The sequence below is a fragment of the Musca domestica genome, unplaced genomic scaffold, assembly GCF_030504385.1.
Source record: "Musca domestica strain aabys unplaced genomic scaffold, Musca_domestica.polishedcontigs.V.1.1 17, whole genome shotgun sequence".
NCBI lineage: Eukaryota > Metazoa > Arthropoda > Insecta > Diptera > Muscidae > Musca > Musca domestica.
Genome location: NW_026712230.1, coordinates 9,688,084 through 9,700,497, shown reverse-complemented (window position 1 = coordinate 9,700,497; position 12,414 = coordinate 9,688,084). Strand labels below are relative to the sequence as shown.

At 35.0% G+C, this 12,414-nt stretch overlaps 1 protein-coding gene across 4 annotated transcripts in view; it reads right to left on the bottom strand.

The window, feature by feature from the left end:
- Positions 1 to 2,863: 2,863 nt before the first annotated feature.
- LOC101892851 (myosin heavy chain, non-muscle) overlaps positions 2,864 to 12,414 on the bottom strand; it is a 98,496-nt gene continuing 88,945 nt past the window's right edge. For 2 of the 4 annotated variants that reach the window (XM_059120479.1, XM_059120481.1), the window contains 5 exons: positions 11,841 to 12,371; positions 10,471 to 11,766; positions 10,233 to 10,396; positions 10,081 to 10,154; positions 9,501 to 9,583 (listed from right to left, as the gene is read on the bottom strand). In XM_059120479.1, coding sequence (XP_058976462.1) covers positions 9,516 to 9,583; positions 10,081 to 10,154; positions 10,233 to 10,396; positions 10,471 to 11,766; positions 11,841 to 12,371 — 2,133 coding nt within the window. In that variant the 3' untranslated portion in view covers positions 9,501 to 9,515. Of the gene's footprint in view, positions 7,151 to 9,500; positions 9,584 to 9,964; positions 10,155 to 10,232; positions 10,397 to 10,470; positions 11,767 to 11,840; positions 12,372 to 12,414 lie in introns of those variants that run through there. The other 2 variants (XM_059120480.1, XM_059120482.1) reach the window with 2 other exon arrangements.

The window sequence follows — 12,414 nt, the reverse complement described above, 5'->3', positions numbered from 1 at the left end:
CCCGATTTTAACCAGTTCATTAAAATTATGTTTTCAGTAAAAAGAAGGTTTATATCGCGTAGCCGTCATTGAAATTATAAAAGTGTAAAATTAAGAAAATTGGGTGCGCGTTAGCCTGTGTGGGACATACCTAGGGGAGAAAATCTAAAGCCACGGCCGAAGGTCTTACAATAACTGTTATATTTAAAAATAAACTTTAGTTCGCGTAACCGGCTGAACGTACCAGGAAGACTATATCTCTGGACCAGAAAAAGGTATTAGCACAAATTGGCAACTTTTCGAAATTTTTGAGGTTTTTATAAAAAATTCAGGTCCAAAAAATCAATAATTTGACTATAACTTCCGAACCGCTTTAAAATTACCTCATCATGTGGCCACTTGTTGGATAGGTCGAATGATACTTATATTGTCTATATCAGATAACTCGACCCGGCGCTTGAATCCGGACTTTCGGGTGAAAAATCCAGGGTCCCGGGTCCGTTAAAAATTTTGAAAAATTGTATTTTAACTCCATTTTATTTCCAATGTTGCTATCGGCAGGAAAGTCAGCAAAATATGCTGAACAATATATAAAACGACCAAAAATATATATATAACCAAAATGTCTGTCTGTTCTGATATTTTCATGTACATATATGGTATTTTTTCTGGCTACTCGAAACATACCCATATTTTTTTCCCAAAGTTCAAGTAGAATCTCCTCTTAGGCTGATGACCAGGGCTTACGAGTTTTTTTTGTTTCATGCTTAAAATGCGCAGATAAATTATTATTAAACAATACATGTTTAAAATTTATATTTTATTAAAGGCATACCCAAGGTTGGTACCCAATTAAGAAGGTAAAGTCATACTCTTTTCATTTCCGAAGCTTTATGTATTCCCACCTTAACTTTAAAAAAAAATGCATGTTAGAGGTCTACCTATTTGGCCATTAATGTCATACGTACTATCATTTATTCAAAACCAATGCAAACAATTTGTTGCATTGGTTTTGAATAAATAATTGAAAACCGCTAAAACTGAATGAAAATTCAACATTTCTTTTTAAAATCATGTTCTCAATATCTCTAAAGGTTTATTTCGCTAAAAACTGTAGATTTTGTTGATGCATACGTTGCAATAAGCATTTTGAAAACAACGGAATTTGAATATTTTCTGAAAAAAATTATATTATTGAAAAGAATACAACATAAGCAAATAAAGATGACGTATTAAGCCAAGAAAATAAAAAAATTAAAATCATATGGTATCATAGCTTTACCTTGATTTTTTTTTGTACCATGATTGGAACCTTTTTTCTACACTGTGTAAGTTCACAGGTTAAATTACAGAAAATGCAGAGATGGATATGCTTATTTGAAATAACATTACTTTCATCATTCTATCATGAAGCATGCCTTTGACACCATTGCAAAAAACCTTAATAGGTTCTCATGGCGGAATTATCAAGTTTGCCATGTGCGAGTATATGTTTACATTTTATTCTTTCAAAATTATGCCTTTGACAATCTCTTATTTGTCAATATGTATATTCAAAGAATATACAATCTTGGATGGACTACAAAATACTCGGCCCTATTACCGTTGTCGACGTCGTCGTCGCAAAATGAAGTCAAAACGACATTAACGGTATTAGGGTTGTCGTTTTTTGTCGATAGCGATGAATGATTGCTATTATCATTTTCGATACAACAGTCGACGTAAAGTAGATTTTTGAAAACATCTGTCGCCGTAAAAAATTGTGGCGACATTGTATTTTTAAGTCGACGTTGATATTGAACCCATTTTGTATTTGACCATGAAAATAACAACAGCAAAACAATTTGAAGGTATTGAAGACATTCCGACACTATTCTGATAAGATCCTAGCGCTAAAAACCTCAATGATCTGTCGAATCTGATTTCGGGCCTAATAGCCAATGACCGGTGCTCACTTTGCAACTTTAGAACATGCTGAAAGCAGTCCTTATCAATCCTGAAGTAATTTATAAGTCTAAGAGAAACATTAAGTACATGTTTTTTTATTAAATTAATTAAAATATGTACTTACTTGGAGTCAAGCAATGCAAATATGTTTGTTTGCTGTCTTAGCACTACTAATACTAATGCTCTACTAATCCATTCTCCTCTTTATCCTCAATTGAAATTAAGATTATATTCATTTTCAATATATTTTTTATTTTTTTTTCCGAAAGAGAAGAAACTAAGATTAAAAAATAAAAACAATTTTTCAATCTTTTTTGTCAACAACAAGGGAGTGTTGCCAACTTTTTTTTAAATTGTCGATGTCGCTTCCATGCCTTACCGTAATACCACATAACGTCGACGACTATAGAAACGACAACCGTAATTGAGCCGATTATCATACCATACTCTCAAGCGATGTATAACTAATGCATGTGACCTACGTTGGGCGCCACACACATATATTAAGCAAATTCAAAAATTCAAACTAAACAGCGTTACCCAAAATTCGACGTATTAAGTCGACTATGCTCCCACCCAAGTAGTAAAAATATATTTTTATGCATGTTACCCAAATACGTCGGACGTACAAAATTTCAAAGTTGAACAATTTCTTTTTTTGCGTTTTGAAAATATAAGTGAATAATACAAAAAATGTGAATGTTTGTAATTGGAAAATACAATAATTGGATGAAAGTTAAAAATGAACCATTTTTACTACATTTTTAGTTGATAGATATTACGATATGGACCTGCGTATTTTGGCAATACGCTGAAATATGTTAACAAGCTTCGGCGAGTACCTCATAGCATCGAATAGAAATTCCATACAATTATATATTTTCTGTTTTATTGAGTATAACAAAATTTATGATTTCCTTAGGGTTTTATGCGTGTGTTTTTTTGTTTTTGTTTTTTTTTTAGTTTTTAATTATTTTTCATTTTTTATTGTATCTTCTAGAAATGAGTGTCTTGTGTTTATATGCATATGAAGAAGTTGAGTTGCTATTTTTTGTCGTCTAATGATGTATGCGGGTGTGTATGTGGAAATTTATCATGATGTTATCTATGGATGATTTTCGTATCCTCTATTTAATTGAATGATTGATGGCAATAAATTCGTTTGTAAAGAAAACCATGAAGATGATTTAAATGTTGCAATAACTCACAGTAGTTGTAGTAGTAATCATAATAATTATATAAATACATACATATTATTTATTTTTTTTTCGTATTTTTAAAGAATTTTTTAAAAGTGTTTTTTTTTACATAATTATATATTCAATAAAAATTATACATTAATTGTTTATTTTGCTGATTTGTTGTTATTTACTTTTAAGGAATATCAGATCAGTTTTATGGAGTTCGTTTTCATTTTTTTGTTATTTTATAGACCATGTATATCTACGAAGCAAATTAGTCCATAGTGTAGCTCAATTATTATTTCTATTTTGTAAAAATACAATTGCGAGTTCGTTATTTTTAATAAAAAAAATTTTAATAAAAAAAATAATATATGATAAAGTCAAAAAAGAAAAAAATAATTTATCCAAAATATATATTAAAATGACTTTTAAAGATGAAAAATGTGAATTTCTCTTGCGTTTTAGGGATCAAATTATCGAGGACATAAATATATGATGTCTCTGATTAGATTAAATTTGGGTATCGGTGTCTATCCATGCATGGAAAAATAATGAAAATCATTTTTTTTCTTTTAGCCGGTGTTTAAAGAAAAATATATCTCACATTTTTGGGCAACTGCGGGTTTGGCCTACAAAACCCACAATGGTAGGTTTCAATTCTGACTTCAAAAACTCAATATTGTCCGGCAAAATTTTATCCATGAAATCTATGGTGGGTCCAATTTAAAAGAATAATAAAATCACGATTTGTGTACCTAATTTCAATAAAAATGTCCTGCCTTCTGGGAGCATATCTGATCCAACCAGAACCAATACTAATATATTAAATAGCTGCTTTCGGGGATTTTTTTGTAATTACAAATTAAATAATTCCAATTTAAAATTGATAATTGATTTTATACCCTCCACTGTTGGGTGAAGAAAACAATTTTTTATAAAAGTATGTGAATTCAAACAAAGGATTATCAAAATATTGAATATCGGTGGGTATCGTTATATGTGCGCTATAGGAAAACGTGGGCCTATACATACAAAGGTTCGCCATTTGAGCTAGAAGCCATTATAAACTACAATTACCAATTTTTAGACAAATTCATGGAAAAATATTGCGAAAACAATCAAGATACCGAATATAGGGAGGTACCGTTATATGGGGGCCATACCAAAACGCAGACCGATATATCATTTTCAACACCAACCATCCTAGACACAATACAAATTGTTCTGCCAAATATTGAAGCTCTACGTCAAATAATGCGGGCTGTATTGTGATTTCATCAGATGGATATTGTTTGAATTCTAAGTCGATTTCAAAGAATTACAGATGGTATTATTTGCAGTTTCGAATTAAAATGGTTTAAATTATATCCGCATGGTTTTGAAGGAAATACCCGATGTCAGTCACACTGGTTTAAGCACCTAGCCTTAAGATTACCGGCCCAACGTCAGGAATACAAGCTTAGTCACCGAATCCTTACCGTAGCAATGGTATCGGCTCCCCTATTTCGGCAACCTTCTTGGAAGTATGCAAATATAAAAAAAAAAACAAAAACAAAACAACCAAACGTTGAAACTATGATCATCCTATAGGCCATCCTCCAAGTAAATCCCAACCGGTTTGCTAAACTAAGGACCTTGCTATTCTTCGGAAAACAGCAATATATTACAACATATAACACAGTCAGCAAAACTAAACATAGTACTGATTAAAATAAGGCGGACATCAATAAGTACAAGAGATAGTTAAAGATGGCCAAACGTAGATCTTGGACAAATTCTAGTCCATTGACTCTTGATCTCTATGAGGGTAGTTGGCAGTGAACAAACATTAACACTTTCTACATCACACAACGTAGAGCAATCACACCTTTCAATCCTTTAAATCTGAGTTGGTGTTAACTATGCAGGAGGGGATTTTTAAGGCTGATCTTGGGTTGTGCTTCGTACAGTGAAGTGACAATAGTAAACAGCCAGTTACGCATCCAATACCTGTTTCCGGGGGAATTTTATATATATCTACGGATGGACCAAAATTTCTACGATTGTTTCAATTTTTTAACACTTACTATAAGAATGCCACAGCTGTTCAGTCAACTCTTAATGTAAGATAATCTCCTATTTATAGTTTTTACATTATTTTACCACATTTTTATAGGTCGAAATGTTGGTATAAGAAAACCTACGAGTGTGGGGTCAAAATTTCCCTAAGCAAATCAATAGTTTTTTTGTGTCGTTGAAGTCCTTGTTATATAAGGCCAAGTTTCCTCTAAAAAATACTATCGAATACCAAATGTCCTCCTTCGTTAGCCAAATTGTGTAACAGAAGACCCTCAAGTTTTGGACCAAATTATTGGTACAAAAATTTTTTCAAATATTTTTATATGAGAAGACTGCCTGCCCACTATTAGATTAATAATTTTTGGGACAAATTGTTTCCAAAATCCACGTTTTTTTTTCACTAAAAAAATATCTGAAGTAACCCATGATGTGGGTCAAATTGTGTTTGAGGAGGCCCAGGAAATTTTGGATTTTTTGTAGCAAATTTTGTTTAAGAACACCCATTAAAAATTGTTGCCAAAAAAGTTTCACGATTATTAAGTCAAATCTACATTGAATATATGGCGGAAATGCACAGGGATTAACGTGCGGCGAATACAAATTATGTGTCTAATCGCTCAGAAAGCATTCCGATTGGCATCCGAGATAGATTGATAAGGAAACAAGTTTGAATCGCAGCTATATTAATTTTAAAGAGACATCCTTCTCCCAGGACATATCACACAGACTGCAAGAGGGGGTATTGACCTAGCTAGCCGTCTGTTGTGAAAAGCCACCATAGACACAAGGCTTCGAAGATCAATAAATTACCACAGTCTGCCCTGTTTAGATTTCCAGGAATCTTATGCCTGAGAAAGTTCGAACGGAAATGTCTCGCTTTGGAACCATCGATTTTCTGCTAAAAAGAATATCAAGTGTCTTTTTTCGACGAGATCCTATATGTAACAACAATTAGCAAAGTCAAAATGTAATATCTCAGTGTTTTACTGAATAAGACCTAATCTTTTAAAAAAATATTATATTACTTTCGAGTCTACATTTTGGAAGACTTTGTGGTATGTTTTTTACATACAGATATTAAAATAATGAAAAAAAAAAAATGATGAAGAACCAAAGGCGTAAATAAAAGAAGAGTTTTTTTTTGTTTAATTTTGTTTATATATAAATGCATTTTTTCCAATACTTTTTTATTTGATTTTTAATATAAATTTTTTCTTCTTTTTTTATAAAAATTTTTATAATTTTTATATATGTATATATTATTAATTAATAACTTTAAGTAGTTAATTATTATTATTATTTTAATTAGATGTACTTTTTTACTTATTATTTCGTTTTTTTAATTGGATTGTTTTGTGTGTGGGAGTGTGTGTGTGTGTGAATGTGTGGGTGTGTGGTAAGTGAAAATATTCTTTTTCAAGGGAATGAGTCTAAGAAGTTTGGGGACACAGGCAAAAGGAACAAGACATGTTATATGTATGGATTAAAGAGGGACACAATATGTTGGGAGGCTTGAGGACTCTAGTAGTAATAGTAGTAAGAAACAAACTTGATTTTGTTTTCCTTCTTACTTCGTTTAACATTTTTTCTTTTGTTTTTTTTTTTTTTTTATTATTTTCTGTTTGTTTTTTTATACAAAGAAATTAGTTTAAGCTTTGTTTTTTTTTTGTTTGTTTGTTTTAATTGGATTGTGTTTTTATCTTAACTGTGTGTATGGGGGAAAAGGATGGATATCAATAAAAAATAAGTAAAATTTTATAAAAAAAATTAACAGAAATTAATAAACTTTAAAAAATAATTATAGATTTTTTCCAGGTTTAGCTTTGTTGGTTTCCTTCCATTTATAAATTTAATTGCCCGAATCTTCACCATCCAAAGATTCATCCTGTACTGAGCTGTCATCACCGCCGCCGCCACCACCACGTTTGGAGGATGGTGTGCCGGTGAGACGACTCGAACTTAGACCCATGCCGCCGGTGCGCCTGTAAAATGAAAAAGAAAACAAAAATATACAATTAGTACGATGTGAAAGGAAATATTGATACAAAATATGAGGGAAACGTAACCATTAAATTCATGCCGTTTTTTGTATAAGGAAAACATGACTGCATATACTTGTAAGTGTTGACAAAGTTTATGGTGTTAAAAACATACAGTTTTCACACTAAAATAAATTCAGAGATGGAAAACATACACCCTAGGGTGTAGGAGAAAAAAGGACATTTGGGCAACGCTTCAAAAAATACAGCCACTTTCAATATTTTTCTGAATAAAACATAACTATAAAATTTGTAGGTTTTAACGAAGATGGTGGAACTAAGAACTAACAAGTATTTCATTGAAATAAAATTATAAAAATTATTTTTTGAATAAAATCCAATAAACTTGTAATAAGTGTTCTTAATTTTTGTCCAATTAACTACACTTGGAGAAAATACCAACCGGTTTGGAGAACTATGGACCCTGCCATTTTTCGGAGAACAGCAAGGAGGTCATATAACAGAGATCCAGTTAAACTAATCGCATATAAGTCTGACTTCATCAAGTAAGAAGAAAAGTGGGTTCAAGACAGCCCAACGTAAACCTTGAATCTGCTCCTGTGAGTCTATAGGGAGAAGTATAATGATGATGAAACATAGGCCAACTCTGGTCTAAAGAATCTGGAACTTCTATGAGGCAACCTCTTCCCTGGTTGTAAGGATGTAGGTGGAAGTAAGCAATCAATAATATCTTTCCTACGTCACACTGTGGAAGATGAAAGGCTAATATAAAGGATTGCAATCTATCTCAAGCTTTCATGGACGATCATCTCCGTTCAGCCGTTTAAGTCTCTTCTGGTTCTGATGGTATAATACCGGCAAAGGCATCCGAGTCGATGTTGTCTATCTTGCAGGGAAACTTTAAGGCCTGTCTCAAATTTATCTTTGCACTCAGTCTTTGGTAAGAGGTAAAACTGACATATATTCCAAAAGCCACGAAACCTAGCGGCAGTTTTCCTCGATCTACAGTGGGATTTCAACAATGTGATGCTGGAGCCGATCCATAACACTCGTTAAGTCTCTGGTAATTCCTCTATCCCAATTGAATTCAGTTTAAGTTCTGCTGCACCACAGGGAGGATTCTATTACCCCTGTTTTGGCTACTGAAGATCAGTAAAATACTAGTGAATCACGACCAAGTAAGAATAAAGGTATTCGTCTATCGACTTCATCGACGTAGTAGTGTCGATAGGTTGTAGATTTCTTCCAACTATTTTAGTTATAATACAATGTGTTCTAGTACAGCTGTCTGTTTGGGTTCAGGGCAAAAGTCTGGGGATAATTTCTGCAAAGCCTTAACTAGTAGTAGCGCAAGTTAGTTAGTAGTAGCTGGTTCTCAGTCGAAATTATGTAGATATTCGATTTTCACCGACTAAAGCTTCACGTTTATCTATTAAAATCAACCCACAAGACGACCAGAAAGCCGTACTATACCATGAGATTTATTTGTAAAGGAACAAGCATGTGGCTTGAGCATCACAGAACCAAGTTCGTGGGTCCAGCTCTACATATAAATGATTCTATGGAACGTGGATTTTAAACCAGTGACCAAGAGATTACTAAACCAGTCATATTACGCCAGATGAACTTCAAAAAACTTGATATAATCCTAGGCAAGCACTTCAAAATGGCGAGTGACATTTGGGCAGAGATTCTTTCTGATAACCAAACACTACATAGAATTGCGCTACATAAAATTTCATCGATAGTTCAAGTCAAGGATCACTTAACGATGCTCACGGAATTGTGTCTAACACTTAAAAGTCGTAAACTACTTCCCTATGTTGGACGTTATAGCACGCTACTGCAACATAACAGACATGACATACAAATGGGAATGTATTGATAATGAATATTAGAGGTTCAGCGAAGATAAAATGGAAACAATTGCCCAATTTATATGTCATAGCCCAATGCTTATAAGTAAAACTAAGACTAATAGGAGAGAAATATAAACAATCTCCTCCTTCGTTATGACAAATTCCAAACGCATTCTTCAGCTCATCCTTCAAGAGTCTAAAATAGGTGCACCCTTGATATAAACGATGGCAATCTTACTATTTTTTGAAGACCTCCTTGGCATTTTTCTGACCCTTTAAACAAAACCTAATACTTTAACATTTTCGAATGATGCAGTATTGTGTTAGATTAACCAACTAACAATAAATATAATCGGTCTACATATAAAAGATTTGTGAAATTGACAAACCACGCATCCTTTGTTCTCTTACTAATTGCAAAACGCCACATGAGACAATCACGCCACATGAAAATTACACCAACCTTTTCAAAAGTTGAAACTATACGTTTAATACAAAATTTGTATTTCCCTCGGTAAAGGAGGGCTACCCTGTTTACTTTGATGATTATGACAAGCTAATAAAAATAAAATTATATTAAAAATATGTAAATAAATAAATTATATAATCAAAAAATAAATCAAACAACGTGCAACAGGGGAAAAATTCAATGGGGAGCTGGGAGTAGAAACGAATCAAACAAAATTACAATTTAACAAAATAATCTAAAATCCTTTTGATTTCTCAAAGGGTTCTGTTCAACGTGCATGAAGAGTTGTGTAATCGTTTGGGTCGTGTGTGTGTGTGTGTTTGGGGGGGAAGGAAACATTCCAGAAACTAAACAATAAAGGGGACTTTGGAAAATAAACTCTTTGCATTTGTATGCAAATTAAAAACAATAATTAAAACTTACACGGAAAACGCAACATAAACACACTGAAGACAAATATAAGACGATGGAAAACAAAAATTATTTTTTGGGTGATTTAAGGAAAACTTCACAAAAAGGGAAACCGCTGGACGATGACGTTAAGACATAATTATTATTTGTTCTATTCTATTGTATACCCTCACAATTCATAATAAGAGTTGGATCCTTTTTGGGTGAATAGGCTTTTGCTTTTTCAGTCTCAGCCACTTGTATAGATCTAATGTGGAAATTAATTTCAAAAATTTTCGCACAAAATAAATATTAGCTTATAAGAATGCTGTCAGGGCAAACCTACCTTAATTTGGTTTTCAGTGAGTTAATTTCACGATTCATGGCTTCTTGACTTTCAATCATGTCCTCACATTCACGTTGATATTTGCGTTTTTGTGTCTTCTCCTTTTGCAGTTCCTCTTCGGTTTCATCCAAATTGCGTTTCAACAATTTCATGCGACTGTTAAGCTGTGGCAAAGAAAAGAATCGTAAAAAATATTGATATTCTTTCAGTTTCTTGGCAAATTGTTCCATTGTCTTACTTTATCGATTTGCTCTTTGTATTGATCGGCATGTCTTCGTTCGTCCTCAATGTTCAGGCCCAACTCCTTGATCTTCTTCTCCATCTTGCGATTGGCCTTTTGCTGTAGCAATCGTTCTTTACCCTCGTTGTCGAGCTGTTCTTCGAGGTTGGCAATCTTGGCTTCCAATGTGGCGATGGTGGCTTTGATTTTTGTTCTTTGAGCTGTTTCGATTTCGGCCAGCTTGGCTTTCAGCTCCTTGTTCTGACGTTCCAACAAGGCTCGGGCATTTTCGTTCTTTTGTGAATTGGACTTTTCGGTGGCCAATTCTGTGGACAGCTGTTCGTTCAGAAGCTGAGCTTTGCGGCTGCGATCTAATAATACTTCGGAATTGGATTGTTCCTCCTCGAGTTCCTCTTCGAGGGCGGCAATGCGGGCTTCCAGACGACGCTTCTCGTCAATCATAAGGGTTCCCTTGCTGGCATTTGCAGCCATTTCTTCGGCCAACTCATCGCGTTCCGTTTCGGCTGCACGACGTGCCCTTTCCGAACTGGCCAAATCTTCGGTAAGTTGCATTACCTCTGCCTCCAAGGCCTTGACCTTACGTTCGGCTTCTTTACTGGCCGCTTGCAGTTCTTCCTTGGCCGCCTTGGCCTCCTCGGCTTCACGCAAGGCATCCTTGACCTGAACCTGCAATTTCTTGGCATGTTTGAGGGCATCTTCTTTCACCTTGTTGTGCATTTCCATGGTGGTTTCCATTTCTTTGAGATCTCCTTCCAATTTCTTTTTGGCTGCCACAGCTGCGGTCCGCTGTTTACGCTCTTCATCCAACTCGGCCTCAAGATCACGCAATTGTTTGACCAAACCACGGCGTTTCTCTTCGGCCTGTTCCTCCTTGGCCTGTAGATCACGTTCAAATTGAGAGCGCAGGGCCTGCATGTTCACCTCCAGACGAAGTTTGGCATCTTCAGTCAGTTGCAGGTCGTCTTCAAGTTCCTCATTTTGTGCTTTCAATTCCGCCAATTGGGATTCCAAGGCACGTTTAGCTTTTTCCAATTCGTGGACATTCTTATCGGCTGTACCCTGGGTATTCACCAGATCGTCGAGTTCGTTTTGGAGGGCTTTACGTTTGTTCTCCATGTCGTCGATTTTATCGTAGGCCTCATCCAGTTCACGGCTAAGGGAAAGAACCTTGGTTTCTTTTTCGCGGGCTTCTCTTTCGGCAGTATCACGTTCCTGGGCGTATTGCTCGGAAATGGCTTTTTCTTCGGCTAAGATTTTGTCGAAATTCTTTTGTTTCTTTTCCAACTCGAGCACCTGTGGACAAAGGGGAAATCATCATTAACAGTCAAATCTTAAGAACAATAGAGGAGAATGTGTCGGTCACTTACCTTTGTGCGTTGTGCTTCCAATTCAATGGTGGCATCCTCCAATTCAGATTGAATCTTCTTTTTGCTTTTATCCAAACGGTCGTTTTGAGCTGTTAACTCCTTGACTTGTCGTTCCAGATCTTCAATGCTCTTGTTCAGGCGTTTCTTGCCCTCTTCCAATTCCTTGACAGCATCGGCATCTTCCTCGGCCTTCTTTTTAATCTCTTGCATGGTAGCCGACAACTCAGCCAGTTTGCGTTCATAGTTCTTTTTCGTTTCCTCATCTTCCTCGAGCTGTTCTTGTAGCGCCTCTTTTTCCGACTCCAGCTGACGTAATTTCGACGACAGCGAGAGCTTCTGGCGGGTTTCTTCTTCGAGCAGTTGTTGTGTTTCGGCAAGTTGCGATTCCATATTTCCGGCAGATTTAACAGCGGCAGATGCTTTCAATTCGGCCTCCTCCAATTGATTTGTTATGTACTCGGATTCCTGTTGCAGTTTTGTGCATTTCTCTTGCAATTCCGAACGAGCACGTTCCACTTCGGCCAATTTCACCTGGAAAAATAAACGATGATCTTCAGTTTCAATTTCGATTTCA